Source organism: Fukomys damarensis, unplaced genomic scaffold (genome assembly GCF_012274545.1).
Source record: "Fukomys damarensis isolate Sample0158 unplaced genomic scaffold, DMR_v1.0_HiC HiC_scaffold_20, whole genome shotgun sequence".
Taxonomy (NCBI): Eukaryota; Metazoa; Chordata; class Mammalia; order Rodentia; family Bathyergidae; genus Fukomys; species Fukomys damarensis.
The window spans coordinates 29,177,077-29,205,054 of NW_022900932.1; the positions used below are offsets into that span (position 1 = coordinate 29,177,077).

The 27,978-nt window shown below is 39.2% G+C and overlaps 1 protein-coding gene across 4 annotated transcripts in view; it reads left to right on the plus strand.

Annotated features, from left to right (window-relative positions):
• Positions 1 to 27,978, plus strand: part of Slc16a9 (solute carrier family 16 member 9) — a 52,251-nt gene continuing 24,273 nt past the window's right edge. For 3 of the 4 annotated variants that reach the window (XM_010603000.2, XM_010603020.2, XM_010603029.2), the window contains exons 1-2: positions 1 to 31; positions 27,073 to 27,304. In XM_010603000.2, the coding sequence (XP_010601302.1) occupies positions 27,109 to 27,304 (196 nt within the window). In that variant the 5' untranslated portion in view covers positions 1 to 31; positions 27,073 to 27,108. Of the gene's footprint in view, positions 32 to 2,306; positions 2,603 to 27,072; positions 27,305 to 27,978 lie in introns of those variants that run through there. The other variant, XM_010603009.3, reaches the window with a different exon arrangement.

The window sequence follows — 27,978 nt, forward strand, 5'->3', positions numbered from 1 at the left end:
CTGTGCTGCTCCCGGAGCCCCCGGCACGCAGGTAACTGGAGCCCGCGGGAGGGTGCTGAGGTCGGCGGCCGCCCTGCTGCCCAGCCTCCTGCAGGCGAGAGGTCCCTCGTCACAGTCAGAGCAGAGCGAAGAGGCGACTGCTACGCTGACACTTGGGGCCAAGCAGCTTGTAACCAGATTCTTGTTTGGGGTGCAGGCTGGCGGCTCGCCCGCCCCACCACGCTCCTTTTTAGTGGAGTTTTTCTCCGCGGTGGGCAGAATTGCCCTGGAATCTGAGGACGGCATTTTGCATGGAGTGGAAAGAAAAGAAAAAAAAAGAAAGAAAGGAAATCCTAGTGGGTGGCGGTGTGGAAAGTGAGTGGCCTCAGATGTGGCTCAGGGTGGAGAGCCTTCCCCGGGTTCCTGACACAGTTTCTGGGTTTGCTGAGGGGAGAACCGCGGAGCTGTGAGACCCAGGTGGGCTTCCATGTCCCCGAGGGGCCCAGCCAGGCACGGGTGCACGCAGGTGCTCAAGTGAGAATGGTTGCGGCTCCCCTGGTGCATCCGAGCTGGGGGGCGGGGAACGCGGCAAGAAGGGGCAGGACAGATTCTGCCCGGTGGCGCCAGGTTCATTCAGCACCACTGGGTCAACCCGGGTGAGCGCAGGCGTCCAGGTTTGCCCTGACTGCGGGAGGCTCAGGCACCTTGGCCATCTGGATCCCCGAAGGGATCTTGGGAGGACTTGATGCTTATTTTCCATCTCTGGCTCGCCTTAGGTACCCTACCCTGGTTTAAGCAGCACCCAGAGGCTTCCGAGAGAGCTGATAACTGTTTTAAAACGTGGCTGTCAGAAGCAAGCATTGCCTTATTCTTAGGATGCCAAATCGATCCAGCACAAACGATAGCGGAAGTGTAGGCTGCATTTACACTAAACATATTGTATTGTATATTGCTTAATACATTTTTGGGGACCAATTTGCTGGGCCAATGTTTGGGTGTATTTTTTTTAAATCTTGAATTACAGTGTATAGTTTAGTTTGAGGATGGATTTTCACTCTCCACCCCTAACTTCTAGCAGAGTAGCATACTCTTAGAAATTGTTCAGACTAGTACAGGCAGATGACCAAGGGACTGAGAGAAGATTATAGAATGGAAAGGCAGACCATTCAATACATGATTATAGTCTCTTTTAAATAATAATTAAATATAGGTTTAGCACCCATATAATTACCAGAAATAAGTCCTCCCCACAAGATTCTTGAAAGTAGAAACTAGTTAATAAATTTGCTTAACCAGAAATTTCACAACATGTCATACTGTTAGCACCACCTACATCCAAAGATTTCCCCCTGGTTGGTTCTGTCTGTTGTCTGTAGGTGAGTGGGACCAGGGTCCCTTCGTGTCTGTTGGATGAGTATTGATCAGGACCATAAGAAAGGTTTGTTGGCTTCTGACACTGACTCTGAAAAGCTGATGGCGATGAAGATAGTGTGAATGTGTCTGAATCCTTTATCAGGACAGATTGTAGTGCTTCGGGGGTGGATCTGGCCATGAAACTAGAGCTGAATGATAACAATTATACAGATGTTGTCAGATCTTCAGATTTGACTCCCACATCCCATTTTTTGGACTTGTATTTTGTGTAGTCTTTTTCTACAGTAAGGTATCTCTTGACCTTCCTTCATAGAATGGAGTTGCATTCAGAAAACCTGTAGGAAAATGAACTGAAACAATGTCTTTCTTGAGAAACTATAGCCTTCCAGGAAAAGAATCACTTAATGACTTCAGTTTTAACTAAAGATTACAAAAACACATACATTTTGAGATAGCTCATGTTTTCTTTGGGAGGTTCTCTGTGGACACATTATTCTCTGTGGATAAGGAATTGAACTGCAAACGTTATATTCATAATCCCACCTACTCAAAAGGCTGAGGCAAGGAAAGCACAAGTTTGAGGCCATCCTGAGCAACTTAAAGACTCTGTCTCAAAATAAAAATGAAAGGGGGCTGGAGATGTAGTTCAGTAGCAAAGTAGCCAGCCCTAGGTATGGTTCCAGTACAAAATAAAAAAAAGGAAAGAGGGATAAGTGGAGGGGAGCAGAGTGACTCTTAGAGGTAGAGGCACAAGGAACAAAATAAAAAAAAAGGAAAGAGGGATAAGTGGAGGGGAGCAGAGTGACTCTTAGAGGTAGAGGCACAAGGATTGCAGATTTTAGCCCAGACTGTGCATCTTAGTAGCTTTAAATGATCCTGTCTCAAAATAAAAATAAAAAATGGACTGGGAATTTCGGTCAGTGCAAAGACCTTGGATTCAGTCCCCAGTACTTCAAAAACAAAATAAAAAACATTGTGTTCAAGGAAAGAAGGCATGGTCGTTTCCTTCCAAGTGTTTAGTCTGTTGGGAAAGATGGGCATGCTTCCAAATATCTGTGATACCAGACAGTTTAACTGGAATCGTAGGAAAGTGGTGTGCTGCTGAGGGACAAAGATGAAGGAAGGTTTGTTCAAGCTTCAGAATTGAGAAGAGTGTTTCGGTGGGTGCAACATTTCAGCTGGGACTTAAAAAGGGAAGGAAGTTTCCCGAAGGAAAGGACGCCTGCTAGAGCAAGGGACTAGCACAGAGGTATGATGTCTGGTGTGGTCAAAGGAAGGAGACCGTGTGGAGTTGTGGCTGGAATCTGGAATTTAAAACAAGTCTGGGAGGTGGGATGGGGCTAGAGTAGGGAGTATGTGACAAATCGCAGTAAGAAATTAAAATTGGATTGAACATTATTATATTTGGATCAGCAGTCTCAGTATCTTTAACTATACTTTTTTTCCCATTGAGTTCAGCTTTTTAAGTTTTCCCCTAAAATAAGTGATAATATTTTAATGATGTTTGGTTCCCATCAATATTACTGTAAGACTAAAATATTCTAAATAATCACCAGTGCTTTCTTCAAGTTCTATGTTGTTTTTGCTCTGTATCTGTAATCTTGTGGTATAACAACTTTTGGCTTGATTCAGACTTTAGATAGGAAAATAGTTCCACTTTCTGGGCCAGGAAAGAGTAAAGCCACTTTCTTCTATTTTGTTTCAGTTGTTAATAATAAGAGTAACTGTTAATGTTTATTAAGCATGCTATATCAAGGGAGTCACGTACATTATGTTATCTGGTGAGGCATTATTTCAATTTTTAGATTGAGTGTTTTGATAAGAACACTCGATTAGGTAAATGGTTAGACCAGGGTTTAGGCCCAAGCAGGCTACCTTTGGAGCCTGTGCTTTGAATTATTGTGCTATCACATGATTAGGGGATTATATATGGTAACATATTAATAGTAGAAACTGGGCCTTGCACCTGTAGGAGGAGTATTCTGTTTTTTCCTTTATGTCCTCATGATTCTGATTAATTTCACACTACATGTTCAATGATAGGGCATATTTCCAGGTCTTCATATTCCTTAAAACAATTACATGGTCTTATACTTTAATAACCCACTCAAAATAAACTCAAGCTCTTTGAGAAAAGTCAGGATAGGGGCTATGAAAAACATTAGCAAATATGATAGCTGTATGTATGAAGACCAGACCAGCCAGAGCCTGTGGAAGAAGATTAATTTCCAATATGCTCATTATTCCCAATAAGCCTAACTGCACCAGGTATTTTTGTATTTTGGCAATTCATATACATCTCCATGTGTTTTGATGTTTTTATATTCTGAAGATGATACAGCAAACATACGAGTTTGTATATGGTGTAATGAAGTGTGCTTTCCTGTGACAGATTGGATTTTAGGTAATCAGATATTAACGGTGTGAAATGTATGCTGAGCAGAAGAACACTTCAGTGTCCCTAGCATCATTGTAGATGATTATCACTGCTTATCACTACACTGGCTTCTGCGGTCAACCTTTGAGGAAGGGTGGGAGCGGAGAAAAGCTGTAGTAAGAGTCAGGCAGTACAGCAAGCATGGCAAGATTTATTTGTATGTTTGGCTCTCATTTTGCCCATGTTTAGTGCTAAACTCTCTAGACCTTACCACGTGTTCTCAGACACTGAGGAGTTTACATGTCCTACTGTTTTCTCATCTGATCTTGTGGGCAGGAATTAGAAAAACATGGCCGTCCATGGAATGAGTAAGGAATCTTTTTTTCAATTTTATTCATTGTGGAGTTACTGTTAATTATTTTTATCAAAATAAAAATTTATTTGAAAATGCAGATGAATATTTATGGGCTAAAGGAAAATAGACTGAAAATTTTGCTACTTCTGCCTACACACAACCATAATTAATATTTTTATGTTTCCCTTTAAAAATGTTTAAGTTTATTAGTACTCGTTTGCAGTGCATAATGATTACATTCATTGTGGGGAATTGGTACACGTACATGCACATCTTATTCTTTTTTCCTCTTTCCCATTCACACTTCCACTTTAATGATCACATTCACTGTAGGGAATTGATGGAACAAGTACATAAAATACTTCACTTCTTTTTTCCCTCTTCCTCTTTCCTCCTTTTTTTTTTTTTTTTTTTTTTGCCAGCATCAGCCTCATTTATTTATCTTGTAAGATCTCATCCTTATCAAGTTAATTATCATGCATACAAAATAATAGCCAGACTAACAGGCCAAAAACATATAAAACTATGAAAGTTCTACTAAATCAGTGTATACTTTTAGCTATATTGTCCATGGTGAAGTCCAAAACTTTTTTTCCTATTGTGTGGTTTTTATTTTGTACTTCCTGTATATATTGGATTTCTCAAGTAAGAGAAACTATGGGTATTTAAGCTTGTGTGTCTGATTTACTTCACTTAACTTTATGGTCTCGAGGTGCATTCATTTTCCTACAAAAACTTGAGTTTATCCTTCTTTATGGCAAAATAACACTCCACTGTGTATAAATGGCAGTTTTTTTGTAACATGGATCGAACTCAGGACCTTGTGCTTGTGAGCGCAGGTGCGACATCACTGAGCTAAATCCCTAGCAGTACCACATTTTCTTTATCCACCCATCTACTGATGGACATACTGACTGCTCCCAAGATTTGGCTGTTATGAATTATGCTTGTATTAGCATAAGTATGCACACATTACTGTGGTGTGATGCCTTCAACTAATCCACTCATCTACTGATGGGCATACTGACTGCTCCCAAGATTTGGCTGTTATGAATTATGCTTGTATTAGCATAAGTATGCACACATTACTGTGGTGTGATGCCTTCAACTCTTTTGGGAAGATACCTAGAAGGAAATAATTAGGTCAAGAGGAATTTCTATTTTTAGTGTTTTAAGGACTTTTGATACTGATTTCCATAGTAGCTGTACAAGTTTACATTCCAGTCAGCAATGACAAACAGTTCCTTTTCCCCCTATAACCTTACCAACATTGTGATTGCTTGATTTCTTAATGGTATCCATTTCTTTTCTGGAGTGAGATGGAATTTCAGTGTTGTTTTAAGCAATGCTGAGCATTTTTTCATGGATTTATTGACCATTAATACTTCTTCATCTGCGAAGTATCTATTCATTTCAGATGTCCATTTTTTGATTTGGTCTTTAAATTGGGGAGTGTCTAATATTTTTTAGTTCTTTATACATTCTAAATATTAGTCCTTCATCTGAAGAGTAGCTGGGAAAATTGTTTTTCCATTCTGTAGGTTCTCTTTTCCCTCCGTTGATGTTTTCAGAAGATTTTTGCTGTTCAGAAGATTTTTAATTTGATGCAATCCCATTTGTTGATGCTGGATACTATTTCTTGTGCATCTGGGATCCTGTCCAGAAACTTTGCCTACACCTATGTCTTCAAGAGTTTTATCTATTTTTGCCTTCCAGCAGGCTGTTTCTTTTTAATATTTAGATCTTTGGTCTATTTTGATTTTTGTTTAGTGTATGGTGAGAGATAAGGGTTTAGATTCGGGTTTCTGCATGTTGTAATTTTGCTGTTTTCATTTGTTTGCATGGATTTGGATCTTTCCTTACTATAATAAGATTGGCTAAGAGTTTGTCTATTTTGTTTATTTTTTTGAAGAACCACCTGTTCAATTCATTGATTTTTGTATTGTTATTTTAGTCTCAATTTTATTAATTTCTGCTCTGATCTTCATAATTTCCTTCCTTATACTAGCTTTAAATTTGGATTGTCCTTGTGTTTCTGGGACCTTGAGGTGCATCATTAGATTATTTATTTGAGCTCACTTTGTTTTTCTGATGTGGTGATTCACTACTATTAACTTCCCTCTTAGGCCTGCTTTCATTGTGTCACGTATGTTTTGATGTTATGTCCTAATTAATGTTTAGATGTACAAGTTGTCTAATTTCTTCTTTAATTTCACCTGTGACTCATTGACTATCCAAGAAGGTGTTGTCTAATTTCCATGCATAGTTTGGGTACTGTCTTTTGTCATTGATTTTAAATTTCATTGCACTATGATCTGATACTATGAATGGGATAATTTCTATTTTTTTGCATTTACTAAAGCATGCTTTATGGGTCTTTATGGTATGTGGTCTGTTTTGGAGAAAGTGCCAGGTGTTGCTGAGAAGGATGTGTATTCTAATCGTTGGGTGGAACACTCTGTAGATGTACGTTAAGTTCATTTGTTTCAAGGTTTGGTTCAATTCTGCTATTTTCTTTGTTGATTTTTTGCCCAGTTGCTCTGTCTGTCATAGTGGTGTATTGAGGTTGCCCATTACAATTGTATTGGTGTTTGCCTGATTTTTTATGTCCATTAATGTTTGTTTTCTGAGGTTGGGTGCGCAGTCTTTGGTGTGTATATGTTTATAATTGTTATCTCTTTCTATTGAATTTTTTCCCTTAATATATAGTGACTTTCTTTGTCTCTTTTGATCTGTCATGGCTTGAAATTGCCTTTGAAATTAGAATAACTACTCCTGCTTGTTCCTGGGTTCCTGACTCATAGAATATTGTTATCCTTTGATTTTTAATCTCTGAGTTTAAAAAAAATTAAATGTGTTTCTTGTATATGGCATATTATTTGGTTTCGTTTCTTGATTCATTCTGCCAGTCTGTGCCTTTCAATTGGGGAATTGAGATGATTCACATTGAGAATTATTACTGAGAGGTACTGACTTGTTCCTGTCATTGCATCCTTTCCCTGTTGCTGATTTCCTTATTTTCCTTTTTCTTAGCTGCTCATCACACCAGATGTATTCGTTCTTCCTGGCTTATTGGGATTGTTGTCTTCATTGTCTTTTTGTGTGCTGTCTTTGAGAATTTTTTGTAATGCTGGTTTGGTGATCATCAGTTTCTTTCCTTGTCATGGAAATAGTTTCCTTCCTCCATCATTTTTGAAGGAAAGTTTTGCAGTTTACACAGGTCGGGTTTGAAATATGTTATTTTTTAAAGAACTTGAAATACTTCACTCCAAGCCCTCTACCTTTACAATTTGCATAGAGAATTCTGCTATCATTCTAATGGGGTTTCCTTTATATGTGACTTGTTGCCTTTCTCCAGCAGCTTTAAACATTTTTTTTACCCCAGTGATGGACTTCTGAATATAATGTGTCACAGAGAAGTTCTCTTTTGGGCCTAGCTATATGGTTTCTCTGTGCTTCACTTATGTGTACGCTATGTGTATACACTAGGTGTATATTGATTTTCCCCCATATTTGGAAAATTTTCTGCAATTATTTCTGTGGAAAGATTTTTTTATACCATTTGTGTTGTCTTCTGATTTTTCACTTATTGTAGTTATTCTTAAATTAGTCTTTTTTGCATCATCTAGCAGCTGTTGAATCCATTTTTCATGTTCTTTTGCTGTGTTTAAAGTATTAAGTAGTTGGTCTTTGAAGATATCATCTTCTAATTCTGAAATTCTGTTCTCACACTGATCACTTCTACTGCCCATACTTTCGGTACAGTTTTAATCTGTTGGATTTCTGATTGAAACTTTTTCATGGACTCTAAATATTTGTTAAACTAGTCACTCAGGCTTTGCATCATTTTGTTTCACTTATCTAGCTTTTTATAATGTTTTCTGATAGCTCCTATTGCATCTTTTTGGTTAATACTTCTATAATCTTTCTCTTTGCTCTGTTTTCTAACCTCAGGCAGTTCAAGTGTGCCAAGTCAAGAGGCATCCCTGGTCACACTGGTAGATAAAGAAGGAAGTCAGATCCCAAATCTGTGCTGGATGTAGTCACGAGCAGGAAGTAGGATTAGGGCATGTGTACCAGTGCTGTGACTTTCAAATCCAGAACAGTTCAGGCTGAACCTGGCCTATGGCTGTGGGGGTGGGGCTTGTGTCCTTTAATTTAAACCCCTCTTTTGGAGTCTCTTACCACTATGTTCATGGCTCCCTGACCATGGCTGTCTCCCGTGACTCTCTCACCCACTCACCTTGGGAACATAATCCTGGAGGCTATAAAATAAAACTGTCCTGTGGCTGTTCTGAGTTCTGGGTTTAAATAATCAACCCCTCCCTGGAATGGCAGCCAACCAAGAACTCTCTGCGGAGGCTATCGTGGGCATTTGGTCTGGAGTCACGCACCAGCTACGGCAGTCTGTTCCTCTGCTGTGTTTCTCCCTGAAGCCCTTTGGACTCTCCCAGTTTCACTTTATCCTCATAAATTTGGTTTCCCTTTCTTGTAATCTAGGAGCCAGGAGCTAGGAGCTAGGAGCCAGGAAGAAGGTGCAGATCGTCCCTTCCCTTTACTGTGTTGCATTGTGTCTCTTCAATTTTTCTATGGTTTTAATTTTCCTCTCAGAGCCTTCCAGATTCCTGAGATTCTACTTCCATCTTTTTTGTCTTCCACATGTTTTTATTTTCCAGTGTTTGGGCTCTGAATTTCAAAGAGGCTAAGTTATTGCTTATCACTCCACCATTTTCCTGAAAGTCTTGTAAGTAAGGATCTTGTTGCTGGTCTGTCCTAGCATGGCATCACTAAACCTCATTTTCTTAGGTGTAAAAAAGAATAACATGGAATAAGATCAGTAGTGGGGAGTTGACAAGGTTCACCTAAGTGGGACAGGTATCATAAATGAGCAAATAAAACTAGGGCAGGTATCATAAAGGAGCAAATAAAACTAGGGCTGGTGAGGTGGTGGGAATGAGTGGTATCACAGGCAAAACTGGATGCAAGTCAGCCTTGGTCCTTTGCTAGGGAGATATTAGGGAGTAGAAAGAACTGAAGAAGACTATGTCCCAACCAATGAGAGTCAGGCTTACTCACTTCCAGGAAACTGTTACATAAAAATGAGGTCCCCCTGTTGGATGAATTTATGGTTTTTTGACAGAATTCTGCAATTCAGATTTTTATGGAAAATCTTCCAGGTTTAAAACACTGGCAATTCATTAATCTTTTATAAAAGCAAAATCAAAAGCAATAACACTGGAAAGGTCAAACAAAACACATTCAGAGACCAGATTTAGCATTAGCATTTCCAGTGTGTGATTAGATGATTTCTAAGTGCTCTTCTCTCTTCAGCTTCTATGATGCTAGGTTGAATCCAGCTATCTCTAACCCATCTCATCTACTTATGCCAAAACACTGTTCATCCCGCCTCTAAATAATGGCATCTTTGGAGGAGCTCTTTGGCAAGCCCTGCATGATGATCATCTACAAGAGCTTGACAGTCAAAGAATATCCCTTTCCATGGCCACTGCTGATAGAACTCAGAAGCACTAGGAGTGAATTACTTGTGTTAATTATCCCTTTCAGGGACAATTAGCGTGTTTTAATTCCAGGACACTGAGTTGTTTCTCTAAACATTTTCCTCCTGCTTTTCTTTCCCATCCCAATATGAAAGAAGATACTACTAAGAAATTGATTCTGGTTTCCACTTGGACAAAGTATTGGCTTATAGTGCTTCGCCACCTTCCCTGAGAAGATTTTGTCCCACATTCTGTTCTTTGTGTTCCGTTTGTTAGTTAGTTTGTCTGTCTTTTGGTACTGCGGATTTTAACCTAGGGCCTTTGCACTGCGCTCCATCCACTTTTTTTGGGAGGGATACCAGGAATCAAACTTGGGACCTTGCACTTGCAAGGAAGGCGGTGGCACGACTGAGCTAAATACCCGGCCCCTCCATCCACTTTTAAAATTTTTATTTTGACACAGGGTCTTGCTAAGTCACTAAGTCGAACTTTTCAATCCTTGGCCTTCTAGATTAGTGGGATTATAGGCATGTGCCACCACACCCAGTGGCCCAGTTTCTGTCTCTCTTAAGAATAGAGCTTCCTTGAATTGACTTCAGCATTACCGACTGAATAAGTCAAAAGAATTTGGATTTTATGAGTTAAGTTAATATAGCAGTTTAGATTTTCCACATGGATATGGAAAACAAAAACAAAACTAATGGATTTCCATGCAATTCCAATCCTAAATAATTACTGTATCTTTAATAAATCTGGTTTCTTGCTAAACTATGCAATGAAATTATTTAATATATTTGTATTTGTAAAGACAAATTTCTTGGATGACTGGCTGGGATGTGTTCTTCACTTTATATCAACAAGCCGTTTTTTAAGTGAGTGGGCCTGACTCTTAAGTTCAAGTTTAGAGCAGATGTTAACAAAGGGGAGGAAATATCCAAACAAATAAAACAAGAATGACATGTTGAGGGAAGTCACATATCTTATTGTGCCTTAGCTGACCTTAAGAATGTAAACAGGTTCTGAATAACAGCTCTGAGCCACAGTTTGTCCTTGTCCTAGGAATGAGTCAACCCTCCATTGCACTTTTTAGAGTACAGAAACCATCACTGAATATTTAACTTTTTTTGAGATATACTCCTTTTCATAATTTACTTGAATATTATCTTTTAAATTTGATGCATGATATTGGTACATATTTAAGGGCTACAATATGGTAATTCAATATATGTATGCAATGTGTCATGGTCGTATCAATAATTAGCATTTCTGCCTCCTCAAGCATGTATCATTTTTATGTTGGGCAATTTTCAACTCTTTGAGTTATTTTGATTTTAATAAGTCATTGTAGACTAGCTACCCTACTATGCTATAGAACATTAGCATTATTTTCTCCTGTCCAACTGAATTTTAGTATCCATTATGCAAACTTCCTCCCCCTCCTCCCCCTCCTTCCTGACCTTTATTGTCCACCATTCTATACACTACTTTTTTTTTTTTTTGGTACCGGGGATTGAACTCCGGTCTTTGTGCTTGCAAGGCAGGCCACCAAATTGCTGAGCTAAATCCCCGGCCTCTACACACTACTTTTATGAGACAGACTCTTCCATATGTGAGTGAGAATGTGCTGAATTTATCTTTCTTTGCTGGTGCATTTACTTGACACAGTGCTCTCCAGTTCCATCATGTTGTCACAGCTGACTGGATTTCATTCTTTTTGATGGGTGATACCGAATGTTAAAAAAATCTGAAAGAACCAGATAATTATCCAGTCATTAAAGGCATCTGTCTGAGGCTATATTAGTAAAAGATTTAGATTTGAAAGATGAATTTCTCCATTTTTACACATGCAGATGCCTAGCCCTTCAGATCCAACGGTGGAAGCAGATGCTAAGCTCTATAGAGGCAGGGACCCCATTGCTTTTACTCCATTGTGCTTTCTAAATGCATTCAATTCATTTTTTTGAATGAAAGATATTTGAGCAGTCATTTGAGTTTATAGGGGATTTATGCACTCATTCATTTCATGAAGATTTATTAAGATTTTAGTATGTGTCACTCATAAATTTTAGTGACAAGGTGTATGAGCTAGGCTTGAAGGTTAGAACTTTCAACAAATAATAACAATCTATTAAAATAAATGTCATCACAGCAAAGTTGCTCAAATGGCTGTGTGACCTTAGAGGAAAACTGACTTAACTATTGGAGAGTTTTATAATGGCATCCAGGAGGCTCAGTCTTGAAGGAAGAGAGGATTTTGCCAGTCAGGCAAGCTGGAGAAGGGCATTCCAACTGCTTCCAGCAGCAAGTTGGGAGCAAGGAAGAGTCCAAGCCTAGATGAGAGCAGGAGAGTGGCCTCCATGCTTGTCCTGAGCTGTGGGATGCACAGGTGTGTAGGACATCCTAGAGAATATGGTCAGGGAATTGCTGGTTACACAACAAAGAGTTAGGTAACTAGCTGGGCATTTAGAAGTCAAAGTCATACGAACAAAACATGGCTATATAAAATCATTTTTCTTATATGTTTTCAATAACATTACTGTTTCAGTAATGGAAAACTGTAAGCTCCATGAGGACAGAAATTATCGTCACTGATTTCCTAGTGTGCTTATAATAATGAATTAAATAAAACGTGTGTTCTATCTCTGGATAAGCTGTGAGCAATGAGGAACAATACAAAGACTTTGAAAATTGCAATCAGAACTGAGATGATCAGAGAACCACAGTTTGGAAGGATGGCTCTGGGAGCTGCTTGGCAAGTCAACTACAGAGGGAGTGTAAGCAGAGCAATCCATACGTAGGTGGCTGTAGCAGGCCAGGGGTTTGCAGAGAAGATGGAGAAAATAAATATGATTGCTGAGCACTTTATTTGCAGGGCCCTGGAATGCTGGGTAAGAAAGAATGGGCATGCAATGGGGAGGAGGCTTTGTGCTTGGGCTAATGTTGGTGCTTGGTGCTTTGGTGATGTTGGGTTCTCGATGAAACTCAGGAAGAATGACTGGTATATTGAGTTTGGGAGCCCAAGAATATCCAGGTGAGATCTTGACAAAAATCTTGGTGAGAAATTGTTTAGAAATGTGGATCTGGGGTTCTGAAGAGAAGCCAGGGCTGAGAGTGAACTGTAGACTCCTGGCTTTGCATGTCTGTGGTCATGTGGTAGAGAGAGGTTGGTGAACCATATGGGAGTGGGCTCACAAAAATTAACGGGGCAGTGGTTCGCCAAGAGGAGAGAGGTAGTGTTAGGACTGAAAAGGCTGCCTTAACAGTGGAAGGGAAACACTATAGGGAGATTTTTTTCTTTTCTTGATGCACCAAATACATGCCAAATGGATCCCATACAGACTTGAGGGATAATGAATAGATGAGGAATTGGAGGCAGGAAGAATACTTTTTCAGGTTTTTCTAGGAAAAGCTTTAAAAGATGCAACAACAGTAACAGTGTCTAACAGCTTCTAAATCTTTCTGCCAAGCACCATGGTTATTGTATCACAGACAGGTTTGAAATCCCCTAGAGGTTGGTGGAGGCTTTGCTTGTTCTGAGGGGTTTGCCCACGTGGAGATACCAACTCTAAACACAGTCCTTTGTTTGCTTTTTGGTGCATCCTGAGGTACCACCTTTTGTGTTTTGTTTTGGTAAGTGGTTTGGAAAGGAAGATCCTGGATGTGTTGGGAAGATACAGGTCTCTTTGAACTGGGGAAAGAGCAGAAAACTCAGGTATGACGAATGCAAAGACAGATGCAACTCTGCAGTGCTGAAAACACAAAGCTGCCAATTTAAAAAACTGGTGCATAGCTATTGTCAACTTTGATGATCAGTTCTCATTTCCTTTCCACCAACAAGCACTGTCCTACCCATACAGCATTAAAACAGGGACGCTGATGAACCACGGGGTTCCTGAACTCAGAAAAGATGGGAGGGAAGGAGGAAGAAAGGGAGAGAGAAACAAAGCAAGGGAAGAAGAGAAGTGAAAGCAAACCATGTGTAAATTTCACTACTTTTTTCTGTTTAAAATATTTTTTTTTTGGCTATTGGTGACTTATGGACTCTGACCTAAAAACGGCCAGCCTATTGTCATTATGGTAAGACTTCTTTCTTCTCATTTGTTGACTTTTCTTTCTGTCAAGAAACTATACTAAGTACTGGATATGGTGGTGCATGTCTGTAATGTTAGCATCCGAGAGGCTGAGGCAGGAGGATTGCCACCAGTTCAAAGCCAATGTGGGCTAGATAGTGAGTTTAAGGTCAGCCTGGACTGTATAGCAAGACCCCGTCTCAGAAAATCAATCCATCAAACAAGCAAAAACAAAACAAAATAATACTAAAGGAAGTTGAATATGTCATTTCCTTATCGAGTGGAGATGTTTTCAGTGCAGGTGAAAACTGAGGGCCAAGGATCCAATAGAAGAGGACATGCTGTGTGTCACGGAAGGAGAGTTGGCATTCTGGCCAGACATGTTTATAGGTTCAGTGCTTTCAGGTCTTAGGGGGAGCTATGCCAGGATACAAAAAAAATCACTTTGTAAATTGATTAGAGTTAAAGGGATAAAAATGAATGATGATTCATGTTACAGTTACTGTATGCCAGATCCTGTGCTAAGTACTTTTCATAAACCCATTCTCTTAATTACTAGAGCAGTCTAGTGACAGAAATATAATCATTCCCTCTTATTTAGATGCGTGTATTGAAGTCACCTGCCAAAGGTAGGGTGTGGGCTCAGGTTGTCAAGGTTCAGCCCTTGCCTGCATTCCTTGTATTACACATTCTAGAGTTATGTCTCCACTTATTAATAGATATATACATCTCTGTGTGCATTTGTATGTAGCTATTGAAAAAGAAGTGGAAATTCTACCAGCCATTCTTGTGGACCTCATACTGTCATTACCAAAAGATCATGACCCTTCCCTTACTACCTTTCTCAAGCGGAGAGGGTATTTTACTAATGTGAACAAATTAGTAAGTTATCTGTCAGTGTGTTGATAGCCTTATTATAATTATTTGTGTCAACAGCATGGACACATTAGGCTTTTGCTTCCAGCTGTGCCTGTGCCGTTGGGGGCCTGGTGAGGCAGCCAGGAGTTTGTGTGGGTGGAGAGAGTTGGGGTGAGAGCCTTCGCCCTGGTTGCCCAGAAAGCGTTGGGTCTTTTCCTTGGCTGCTGTGCAGCAGAAGAGTGGCATTATGGGTGGGTGAGACTGTGTTTGGCCACTGGGGACAGTGGGGAAGACGGGAAGAGACTTTCCTCTTTTCTGGCTAGACTTGAAGTGTGCTGGCTCACACTGAAGCCCCAAGAGTGAAATGAGGCTCTTTCTCCAGCCAGAGACCCAGCCAGTAGATTTTTGGGGATTTGTCACGTCAAAGTGTGAAGTTAATAACGTTGCCACCACCAGTGGGGACAGAGTCAGATGTCACAAGAGAAGAGGAAGCAGGCCGCCAGTTGTTCTTTCGTTCTCCCTTTGCACTTAAGTGTTCTTAAAAAAGAGGGTCATGTTACCTTGCAAAGGTCCAATTATTATTCTCTGCTTTGTCGAGTTTTGAATCTTTGGAGAGAGGTGCTTACTTTCCTATAATCACAAAATTCACTCAGACATGACAGAGTGTTAGAGGTCATTTTTGAAAACATATCTGATACACTCCCTTACACCACTTTTTCCTATTTTATTAAAAAAAAAAAACCTTTGTGAATCTGAAGATAAATGGATGCATTCATCTTTTAAATTTTGTATCCCGTTGTCTCCTCCTGCATTTTCCTGAACACTTTATAAAAAAATCAAGGAACTCTCTTTTACAGTGGTCATTGTTCCTCCGAGAATTCTGTTTTGATTTCTATTTGAGATGGGGAAAGGCTGCACTAAAGAAACGACGTCCTAGATGGTATACAAAACAAGGTGGAGCATAAAGAGGGGCCGGGGCTGGCTGCTGCCTCAGGGTTGGGCTCAGAATATTTATTCTATGGTTTGAGTTTGTGCCTCTCTACCAGTTCATATGTTGGAATTCTGTTCCCTTGAGTGCTGTCACTGGGAGGTGATTAGGTCCTGAGGGTAAATAAAGCCTACGTGAACAGGATTAGTGTCATTACAATGAGAGAGGCCCATTTCCCCCTCCCTGTGTGAGGACACAGCTAGGAGCTTCATCTATGAACTAGAAAGTGGATCCTCACCAGACAATGAATCTATCCTGATGTTGGACTTCTGCTACTTAAGAACTCTCAGAATAAGACACTCGGGTTATGATGTTTTGTTATAGCAGGCCTGCTTGACTAACACAGGATTGATGCATTTACACTGGCCTCGGGCCCTGCCTTCTTTACCTATTGCCTCTTGTCCTTTTCCTTCCTCTGAACTCTCCCTCCATGGAGACAAAAGGAACAGTTGGTCAAAAGTTGTTCTTCCATCCCAGAGCTGTGCTTCTGGCCTCTGCCTGCACAGCAGAATCACCTGGGAAGCTTCTAGAAGAAGTAGAAGTGTCAGGCACCAGCCCGGAGGAACCTGGTGGTGGGACCTGTGTCAGGCTTGTGCATAGCTTCCCAGATGTTTCTATTGCAATCACGGTTGGGAATCCCTGTGGTTTAGTGATGTTTCCGAGTGTGACTATGGCTCTCCTGGTTCGGGAACACAAGGTGCTGTTTCAAAAATGCAGATTCCAGCTGGGCATGCTGGCACTTACCTGTAATCCCAGAACTCTGGGAGGCTGCAGCAGGAAAATCACAAGTTCAAGCCCAGCCAGGGCAACTTAACAACTTGGCATCATCCTCTCTCTAAATAAAAGATAAAAAGGGCTGAGGATGTAATTGAGTGCAAAGGCACTGGGTTCAATTCCTAGTACTTAAAAAGTAACACAGATTTCTGAAATTCCTAATGTACCAACGTGCTTAGACCTTGAACCTGAAACTAGAATGGAAACCAAATCCTAATATACAGAGTGAGTAATGTTTTTTTCTTATTGAGTTTATTGGTACTTTTTAGGTATACAGTGCAGTTAGGTTCATCATTGGGATCTTGTACCTTTACATGACAGGTCTTGGTTCTCATTTTTTCCCCTTGTCCCTGCCCTCCCTTCACCCCCTCAGAGTGTGTAATGTTTGCCTGGAATGCTTGGGACCAGAAGTGTTTGTGATGTGGCGGGGAATATTTACATATGTATAATGAGATATCTTGGTGAGAGGATTCCAAACTAAACGTAAAGTTTATGTTTCGCACCAATCGTATATAGCCTGAAGGTAATTTTAGACAATATTTTTAATGCACCTGTGTTTTGACTACCACTTGTCAGGTGTGGAATTTTCCAGTCTTGGCATCAGGTTGTCTGTCGCTCCAAAAGTTACAGATTTTGGAGCATTTCAGATTTGGGATATTTTCAGCTAGGGAATTATTTCAAACTATCTCAGCTTTGGAATTATTTCAAACTATAATTTGCCAATATTCAGATCTTGATTTTAATGTGCTAAGCATTAAGAAACAGCTAAAGATAAAAAAGCCTGAAAAGCCCCAGATTTCTAAATGATCAGTAACTAGTTGCTCTAGAATTAGGGAGTGAGTAGGCATAATTACTCCTTAAAAATGGTCAGAAATCTATTATAGTTATAAAATCAATAGCTAACATTTATTAGGCTTTTCACTATGTCAGATACTGTGAGTTTTGCATTTTTCAATTCATTATTATCCTGTTTTACACATGAGCAAACAGGCTCAGAGAGATGAAGTAATCAGCACAAAATCACGTGGAAAATAGTGTGGACTCAATCAGAACCCTCATATACATTGGAAAGGAAAGCCCAGGATCTTAATCATTACTCAGTTTCTATCATCCTAGAACCATATATTAGACAAATTTCCCCCCTTCCTCTCTATGGCATCTTCATGGAAAACAAAGAGGACTAAAGGAGGATATCAACCAATGGAAATGCTGCTAAGTTGCTTCATATTGGCTTCTATCACCTCCTTTTTCCACACTACATAAAGCTCCAGAGGTCCCTGATGCTTACCAGAAACTGAGTCACCAGTATGGTGACCCACACCTGCAACTCCAACCCCAGCATTCTGAGAGGCTCAGCCAGGAAGATGGCAGGTTTGAGCCCAGATGTGGTAATTTAGTGATTTAGTGTGACCCTGTCTCAAAATTTAAAAACAAAAATGGGCTGGGGATGTAGCTCAGTGTGGAGGCCCTGGGTTCAATCTCTAGAACCACCACCAAGGTGGGGAAGAGACGGGGGGTGCGGTGGACAGAGAGAGAGAGAGAGAGAGAGAACAAACTGAGTTTTGCTTTGTTTTTATTGCTCAGGTTCTTCTAGTCCTTCCTGTACCTCAGGAGAAACTTCACTCCAGTTCTTTAGCAGAGCAATAATACCAATGAAATAAGCAACACATAATCTGGCTTTATTACCCTGGCACACGCTTGTTTCTGGGGTAACAGCCTGTGGGGGGGGGTTCAGGGGCGTGGACATGGGTAGGGAGGAGGCCACTGGTCTCAAGGGACTCACATTTATGAAAAGTCTCAGACAAATGTTGATTTTTTAAAAAAATCAATTTTGGCTGTAGATTGACAAATCAGGCTTGTGATCATTGTAACCGTGTGCATAGCATTATTCTTGTCTTTCTAAAAGCTTTATTGAAGTATAATTTGCATACAGTAAAATTTAACAATTATAGGTGTACAATATAATGAGATTTGACAAACGCACACAAGTTGGTCTCACGTTAATTTTTAAAATAACATCTTCATTAAACTGTATTTTACATACTATATGTGTCACCTAAAATGGACAGTTTGATGGTTTTTAGTATATTCAGAATTGTGCAGTGATCACCCCAGTCCATTTTAGAGCATTTGCACCTGCTTGTAATCGTTAGTAGTCACTCCTCATTTTCTCCCCAAAGAGCTGAGGCCCAAGCAATTGCTAATTTACTTTCCATCCCTGTAGATTTGCCTATTCTAGACATAAGGTCATTTTCACTTGACTTAAGGTATTTTTTTATGTTCATCCTTATCACTGCATGCGTTAGTAGCTTCTTTTTAGTTGCATAATATTCCATGATGTGACTATATCACATTCCGTTTATCCAGTCATCAGTTGGCAAACATTGGGTTTACTATCTATAGATAATCATCAATTTTTATCCCATAGAGAATATTTGGTGTAGTATATCTACATCCTATCTTAGTATACAGATTTTTTTTTCTTATAAAAATCAATTTTTGGCAGAAAGCATTCGTTTTAAAGATAACTTGATTTTTACATCCCTATTTTGGCTTTCTTTCCTTCAACATTTAATATGCCAGGAGACACAGACAAAAGTGTCTGAATTCAGAGGTTACCACAGTTGCATTCACAGTTACACTGTAACTTACATGCTCAGTATTATAATATGTATATTGCTGTGTTATTATAATGATAGCCTGTCTCATGATAGCCTGTATACTTATTTCATATTGTAGTTATTGTTTATAGACTTGGAAATAGAAATAAATATATCAAAATTACAAGAATGACTCAATATGATTTTACAAAGGATTCTGATACTTTCTTTAGAAGTAGAGTAGGGTGGGTTCTCTTCCTTTCAAAAATAATGTTGACGTATAACTAAACGTATTTGACTTAAAGAGAAATCACGAACTGGCACCGTGTCAGTGAAAGTTGACAAAGTTGACCCAGTGACCATAACTTTTAAGGGACAAATATTACTGTCAGCGTGACCGCGTCCACTAATACACAAGTGGAATGCATTGACTCGCAAGTTTGTCTTCGGCCTCCAGGAAATTTCTGTTATTTTAAAGCTAAAAGGTACTTACACATTGTTATCAAAAGCCATCAGCATGCTCACTCTTGCAGAGGGTGACTGCAGATGTTACATGTTTTTACTTCTCCAACACTGTAGAATGAAAGTGCTTAAGAAACAGGAAAGCGAAAGCAGGCGTAGTGAAACAGCTGTAATAGGCAGAAGGCAGACTCTAAGCAAGAATCAGGCACAATGATTCCCTGCCTTTCTCATACTTGTCTCTTATTAAGGGAAATAAAATGAAATTTAATTCATTTATATTTGAGTCATGAGCCTCTGTATAGACTAAAGTCTGTTTGTTTAATATTTTTAGTATTCCCAATAATCATCTACATTTTGCTTAATTTTTATTACAATACTCAAAAAATGTTTGTTTACCTACATTCTTAGACATTGTTTTCTTTTTTTGTACTGGGGATTGAACTGGGGTCCTTGTGCTTTCAAGGCAGGCCACCGAACCGCTGAGCTAAATCCCCGGCCCCTTACACATTGTTTTCAAATAATTATTTCTCAATTTCCAGAATCTCTGTCCTATGGAGGAACAATAAACAATACATGTGGGTGGGACAACAGTCACAGTTTAGGGGAAAGAGCAATATCAGTCTAGAACTTCTGGCTAACCTTACTGGTTTGCTTTTTGGTTTATGCAACTTGTTATGTATATTGGTATATTGGGAACATAATTAAAACAGGTTTTTGATACCTTTGGAGTCTTTTAACAGCTTTGCTGAGAATGTAATTCACATAAAATAAAATTGAATCATTAAATGTATACTGAAAACAGTCATTTTTAAGCTACGCAGCTGTGTAACTTGCACCATAGTCTAATTTTAAAACATTATTATCATCCCCAAAAGAAATTCTTCTGAACCCTTTAACAGTCATTCCACATTTCCGTCCCTCAAGCTGTTTTCCAAAATGGCTTCAGACCTTTTATTTATACCAGCAGCATAAGGAGGGTTTGACTTCCCACATCTTTGCCCATAATTCATATCCTTTCATATGCTAAAGGTAACGTAAGTATAGGCTGGAGGAAGGTCACAGAACCCTGGGAAAATTTAGGCTTGTAATTCATCTCACAGCTGCTTAGATTAAGACAACATGGGCCTGGCTGGTATCAGCCATGTTTTCTCAGGCTATGGCAACATGATTCTAAACTCTTAAAGTTTGTCAGACTGGGGATGTAGCTCAGAAGTAGAACACTTGCCTACTAGCTACAAGGTCCTGTGTTCAATTCCCAGCAATGCAAAAGGAAAAAAAAAAAAAAGTGAGTCAATACCTGGACATTTGGTAGTGATTGAGAGTCAGATAAAAATGTGCTACTTTTGACCTTCTTCCAAATGTCAGTGAAAAATCTATGAATCTTTAGTGAGATGTTTATGATAATGTTCAATAACAGTTATTAGAGAAAGATTATTACTGAGAGGGACAAAGAGGAAACTGTCAGCAAAAATAAGATGAAATTAACTATATCACTCTGTTTTTTTTAAAAAGTTAGTATAGTAAATGTGTGTACATTTCAGGGACAGATAGCTCCCATGTCAATATTAAATGTTAATATAAATGTCAAATATGAGATTCTGACAATCCCTATCCAAAAGAAAAGAAATTTTCTGCCAAAATAGAGTTGAAAGAGCAACAGTTAGCATTTGAATGGGACTAAATGTGACCTATAGTACTAGAATGTGGAGCTTTACCTGAATGAAATAAGGACTTGTATCAATAGTCCTGTTCATTTTCTGGAGGAAGTGATTGGAACTTGCCAACTTTCTTTTCCCTTTAGCAAAACAAACTCCAGCTTTAGGAGCTATATTGTCCCTTCTACTAAGCATAATCCAATTTTATTGAACTGTGAAATCTGCTTATTGTTAGTTTTGTTTCATGCCCTTCTCTGTCTTCTGTGGGAGGCTCAGAATGCATGAATTGTATTGAATTTTTAAGTTAAAATTAAGAAATACATTTATGTTACAAGTTATCATTGATTTTGTGACATCCTGCTAGACTCTGTATTTTGATAAAACTGCCATTAAGTTACAGGATTTCTCAGTGATCACTCAAAACAACTTATAATTTTGATTTTTATAAGGTGTCTGATCATGCATATTTTTGCTTTATTAACATTCTAGTAAAAAGAGATTCCTCCCTTGCAGTTTACACTATCAACATATGCATCTCCTAGAAGTATATTTTCATATAGACATATAAGACCTCTAAATTGTACATATACTCATAGAACATTAGTACGAATAATACCATACATTTTGTACTCACAGATCTTGTTCGTTTTTAGGAGATAAACCCATCATTCGGGAATATAAATGGACTGTTAATGTTAGAGCTTACATAGGACGCATGGAAAGAATCCTATGTTAACATAGGCTTCTTGAGGCACATTCTTCCTAAGACAGGGCCATCTTTCTAATCTTGCGTTCTTTCGTGAGCTCGAGGAGCTCCCTCTTCAATATCTCCAAACCTACCTACAACAGTGTTCATGTTCCTTTTGCCTCCCATGAATCTCTCCATTTTCTTTAAAACTAACTTAGTTTATGAGACCTTATACCCTGGCTTCTGCCTTGACTGCTTATCTTTATTTCTGTTTCTAAACATTTAATATCCATCCACTTCAATCACGTACTCTCCTGTACTTACACTCTATTTGTCAAGGTCAAGAAATTGAAATTCCACCAGCGCTCCACCCATAGGCCAGACCTACGTTCCCCAAAAGGAAATCAAGGGCCTTTGCAAGAAGGGAAAACTGCACCCTAGCCTATTTCTGAAATTACCCCCAGGCACGTCCATCATTTGAAGTCAGACATGCCTGTTTTATACTAAAAAATATTTTTAAAAGGAAATTTTACTACTTACATGACTTGGCTATGTTATATATATTATATGCAGCCCAAGACAATTCCTTTTCACTCAGTGTGGCCCTAGGAAGCCAGGTGTGTCCCATCAGCAACCATAGGTTGGAATTTTCTGAGAAATACCTAATGAAGAAGTATAGCTAAGTAATACAGGGAACTATAGGTGTTAGGTGAAAACAAGCACTAAACAGTATTTTCATCATGTTCTTTTGAGTTGAGATACTTTTGTGTGAGTGTGTGCATTCCTGGGGATGTAACCCAGGGCCCTGCAGTGGCAAGGCAACCTCCGTACCACTCAGTTACATCCTCTGCCTACATTTACCTCACACTGTGACGTGATGACCGGTCAGAAGCTGTTAGTCAACCCCACAAAATCTTGTCTTTCCAGTCTAGTCTTTTAAGGACTAGACATGTACAGGGTCCTTGGTATTTCAAAGGTTCATTTTCCTAAATATTTACTGGGAGATTTTTCTCTGGCTCCGAATTTATGTGTTAAAATATCACCCAAGGCAAGACAAGTCAAGGCAAAGCAATGGTATTTAGAGTAGAAAGGAATTTCTGGTGCTTTTATGTTTGAAAATTGGCAAGGAAGATAATTAATCCTCCCCACACTCACCTCCCAGTAGGCTTTCTTCATGATTCTGCCTCTCTGCCTGTGTCTGTGTGCTCTTTTCATGCTGTAATTTGAGGATTTAATGGACAATCTCACATGTGTTTGTCTTCATACACCCTCTTAGAGTCGTTAGACGATTGGATCTTTCTATCATATATATCTAGTGGGAATTCAGACTACATTTTCCTTAAAAGGGATATGAACAGGAATTGTAAATTACTAAATTGTCCTTATAAGGACCAGAATTGCACTGATTACTTTTAGAATAGAGTAGTCACTAGACAAAGTAAACTGCTGGTAGAGGCATATGCCTGATTATTTCAAAGGGTTTCTATGTCTGGAAGTTCCAAATTATTTTGTTGATACACTAATGTTTGAGCACCAAGGTTTTAGATTTTTAGAGTTTTGAACCCAAGTTATAAAATCTTTCCATTTTCAATTATTAAATATCAAAAGGTAATTTGTACAAAGGGCTGTAGCAAGTAGTGACACGCATTTCACTGAGTGCTGTGCATTCAAAGTGAAGACATTCACTACAGCTCAGGTAAATGAGGTCATGGTCACAACTCTCCTAAGGGAGCCAAATGTGTTGTCAGTTAATTAGCCAAGTTCATGGATGGATGAATGAATTAATGAATGGTATTCTTACTGCCTTCACCTCTTATCTCATAAAACAACAGCCAAGGGAATGGCTTGGCAAACCTGTAGGCAAAGAAGATTTTAGTAAAGGTAACTCCCAGCCTGTCATGATAGAGACACTGAAAGCTAAGTGGGAGATGTGGACCCGGAGAACAGACCTTAGTCTCCAAATGCATTGCTGTGTAAGCTGTTTCAGATCTTAAAAAAGAAAGAATAATTTCATTTTTTTAAAATTAAGTAATATCATCTTGAGACCCAAACCTAGTAAAACCTAAAAACAAAAATAGACAAATTTATGTAGGAATTAAAGAAAAACCTCCTGAAAAAATACACTATATTTTGCACTATATAATAGTGCATTGAGCAAGGGAATCTTAATCCAGTGATTAATGGATGCTTCAATAGGAAAAAATATAAATTTATTATAAAAAAGTTTTAAGGGGAAAATCATGATTTGTCTTGCTATTCAGTGAAAATACATCTGATTAAATGTAATCACCATTCTCTATAGTAACACTCAAAAGTAGAAAAATATGACTACTTTCTTAACTAGATAAAAATAAATCTAGAGGGCTGGGGATTTAGCTCAGTGGCACTGTGCCTGCCTGGCAAGAGCAAAGTCCTGAGTTTGAGACCTGGTACGGGGGGTGGGGGACTAAGCCCCAGAGGCAAAAGTATGACATTTAAAGTCGTCCACACTAAAATTAGGAACTAGACCAAAATGTATGCTTTTATTAGTTAACATTCCGAATGTGCTGTTCAATGCAAAGAAAAAGAGAAGGCAAGTAAGCTGGGCATAGTGGCACCTGCCTATAATCTTAGTACTCTGGGAGACTGAGGCAGGAGGATCACAAGTTTGAGCCCAGCTTGAGCAACTTAGCAAGACTCTGTTCCAAAAAAGAAAAAAAAATTTTAAATCAAAAACTTCTGGGGATTTAGCTCAGTGTGAAGTACTTAGTTTCAGCCCCCAGTACCACACACACAAAGATTAGTAAAAATGATAAAATACATCAAGAGGCAATAAACAAAAACGTTAAGGAAAAATTTAAATACTAAGAACACAAAGAAAGACTTGCACAAATGTAAAACACCACATTCTTACGAAGACTCAGCAGAGCTAGGTGTGGTGGCACATACCTGTGATCGCAGCTGCTTGGGAGGCTGAGCAGGAGTTTCCCAAGTTTGAGGACAGCCTGGGAAACTTAACATGATGCTGCCTCAAAAACAAGAAATAAAAAGGGCAGGAGGTGTTGCTTAGTGTTGCAGTGATCCTTCTATCTCATCCTCCTGAGTAGTTGGGATTGCACTCATGTGCCACCACAGGTGGCCTTAAATTTATTTTAAAATTTAACCAAGTCCTAGTGAAAACACTATCAGAGTCAATTCTGAAGCTCATGTAAAATAGCAAACAAGATTAGCCAAAAAAGTATTGAAAAGTATTGTGATAGGGAGAGAGAAATTAGCTCTGCTTGACATTGAAATACATTTTTAAAAGTTTTATGAAAGACTTAGCAATGAAACTAATGCAGTAATGGTGTATGAATAAACAGACCAAAGGAGCAGAATAAAAAAATCTAGAAATAGACTCAGGTATACCCAAGAATTGGAAATTTCAAATGGCTTTTTATTCATGAAATAACATAAACTTGCCACCTTCCTGCCTCAGCCTCCCAGTATGCTGGAATTACAAGTGTGGACCACCATGCCTAGCTTGAAAAACTGTATGTTTGTTTGTTGGTTAGTTTTTGTTTTGAAAAACTGTTTTAAAGTCAACAAGTTGTCAAAAAAATCCAAAAGCTGGGCTGTGGATTTATCTCAGTGGCCTGCCTCACAGGCTTGAGGTCCTGAGTTCAATCCCCAGTCCTACAAAAAAATAAAATAAAATAAATAAAAAATGTCACAACACTTTCACAATTGCTGGGGATAAGTTGATTTGATCTCTTTGAAAACATCTTGGTAGTATCAAAACCAGTTACAAAAGTACTCTTCCTTTGACTCAGCAATTCCTCTTTTGCATTTTGCTTAACAGATAATGCATATAAGCAACACAGATATCTACTGAAGGTCCTTCATAGCAGCTTTGCTTTGCATTGCCAGCCCAAGGCGACTGGTTAAACAAGTTAAGAGAAAGCCCTATAGTGGAATTCAATGGAACAGTAAGAAAAGAACAAGGAAGACAGTCTGTTGATGTGAAAGAGCTTCAAGGCATTTGTCACGTGAAAAAAGCAAGACAGATATCAATGTGTATGATATACCATATTTTCATGCAGAAAATAGAGGAAATCTGTAGGTTTTGCTTGTTGTGTATTTAGAAAGAGACTGTAGAAAGATGTATTTACAAAAACAAGAAGAGTTTTGTTATCTGTGGAGGAGATGAAGATTAGGTGGGAAGTGGTAGATAGTGAACCCTATGTCTGCCCCACTTCTTTTGAGGTTCCGAAATTGAACCAGGGTCTCACGTATTTTAGGCAGGTCCTCTACCACACAGCTACATGCTTAGTCCCCTTTGCATTTTTGAACCAGGCAAATGGTTAGCCTACTCGATAAGTAGATGAATCAACAAGAAAGCTCATAACCATATGGTGAGATGCCATGTACTGTTAAAAGAGAAAAAGACTAAGAGTGGTTTCTGTAAATCGATAGGGGAAAATCTCCAAGGATGCTAAATGTAGAATATAATATGCAGTATGCTCCTTTTTGGAGACGAAAAAAAAGGAAATCTAAGAATACTTTCCTGGTTTTGCTGTAAGTGTGCAAGAAAACTTTGGAAGGACACTCGGTTGGCGAATGTTGTGACAGCTGCCAGATCCCTTCACTTTTTGCAGGCGTGAAAGTGCCTTGGCCCAGCTGCCGGGAGTGCTGTTGGCAGACAGCCTTCAGCTGACCGCCCTTCTGGGGCCAGATGGCTTCCTTTGGAGGAGGTTGCATCCTGAGAGGTCGCCACCCTTCCTAGGGTGACCTTACCCAGTGAAGGATCAGCATGGCAGCAGCGTGACAGGCAGCCCTGAGGCAGCTCTGGAACATTAGAAGCCCCTTTCTTTCTCTCCCTGTTAACTATCTGTTATTTTGCTCCCCAAGTTATTTATACTTTGGGACTATAATATAAGAGAAACCATGCGATATTTAAGCTTGTGTGTCTGATTTATTTCACTTAATGTTAGTCCCAGTACACATGTATCCTTCTACATTGGCAGAGTAGTGTTCCATTGTGTATAATAAACCCCTCATTTCCATTACTCATTCGTATGCTGATGGACGTACAGGCTGCCTCTAAAGTTTAGCTCTCAAGAGCTGTGAGAAGCCCCTATTCCTTGGTGGTTGGGAAGGACCTGGAGCTTGGTGAAGGGGGATAATGTTAAGAAGTAGACATTTCACTCTGTCTTTTTTACAATTGAAAAACATCTTTTTGTACTAGCAGTTGCACAATTTATAGAAATGTAAGTGAAAATTTTAGTTAACATGATATGGCAGTGGTACTTTGTCCATGTATGTGTTTAGAAAGTTATTTATTCATTTAATTTGCAAGGAGATATTTTAGTGCAAAATACAGTGCTCACCACACTCTAATGTGCTTTTCTTTTTCTGTTCTGTTTTTGTTTTTAGGACCTACAGAGAACACTGACTTGATTCCACCTTACGATGGAACGTAAAAAGTCACCTGACGGTGGATGGGGCTGGGTGATTGTGTTTGTCTCCTTCTTCACCCAATTTTTGTGTTACGGCTCCCCGCTAGCGGTTGGAGTCTTATACATAGAGTGGCTGGATGTCTTTGGTGAAGGGAAGGGAAAAACAGCCTGGGTCGGGTCGCTGGCAAGTGGAGTTGGTTTGCTTGCAAGTAAGTGGATACGTTTATGCCTCTCCTTACTATTTAATCATCTAATTACATCTGTTGCATCATTTGCTTTATGCAAGGCTCTTTACTTTAAAAAAGGAATAACATATATTTTCCAGTTGTCTTTGAGAAGAGGGCATCACTCTCTCTCACTGTAATAAATCTGTGTGAAAATCCAGGAATCCCTAAAGGTAGCCAATCATGCCTTCATTCATTTCTTTATTTGTTTAATCGCTACTCGGTGCCAGGCGGTGGGGTAGGTGCAGAAAATGAAAAGCTGAATCACAAAGGCATGAATGGTTCCTCCCTTCCAAAGCTCACTGTCTAGTGAGGGACACACGTGCTTCTAAGAGTGGAATCAGCGGTGTGGCCAGGGTATGTTGGTGGCTATTGCTCTGTTGCCCTCTAACTAATTTCCATGTGACTCTTGATTGCTGCTCTCTGACTGAGCTACGCTGCTCAAATTCAGCGTGCTATATTTATGACGACTTTATGAGAAAAATCTGACATAGCAATGTGTAGTCCTGTCTCACAATGATGCTGTTGCTAAGGATTTTAACATAGTTTTATATTTCTGTTGTATTTTGTGTGTCTGCAAAATTAAATTATGATAAGTGGTTCCACGTGACATAACGACGTCTATGTTTAGAGATGATGTAGCAGGTTTTTATTCTCCT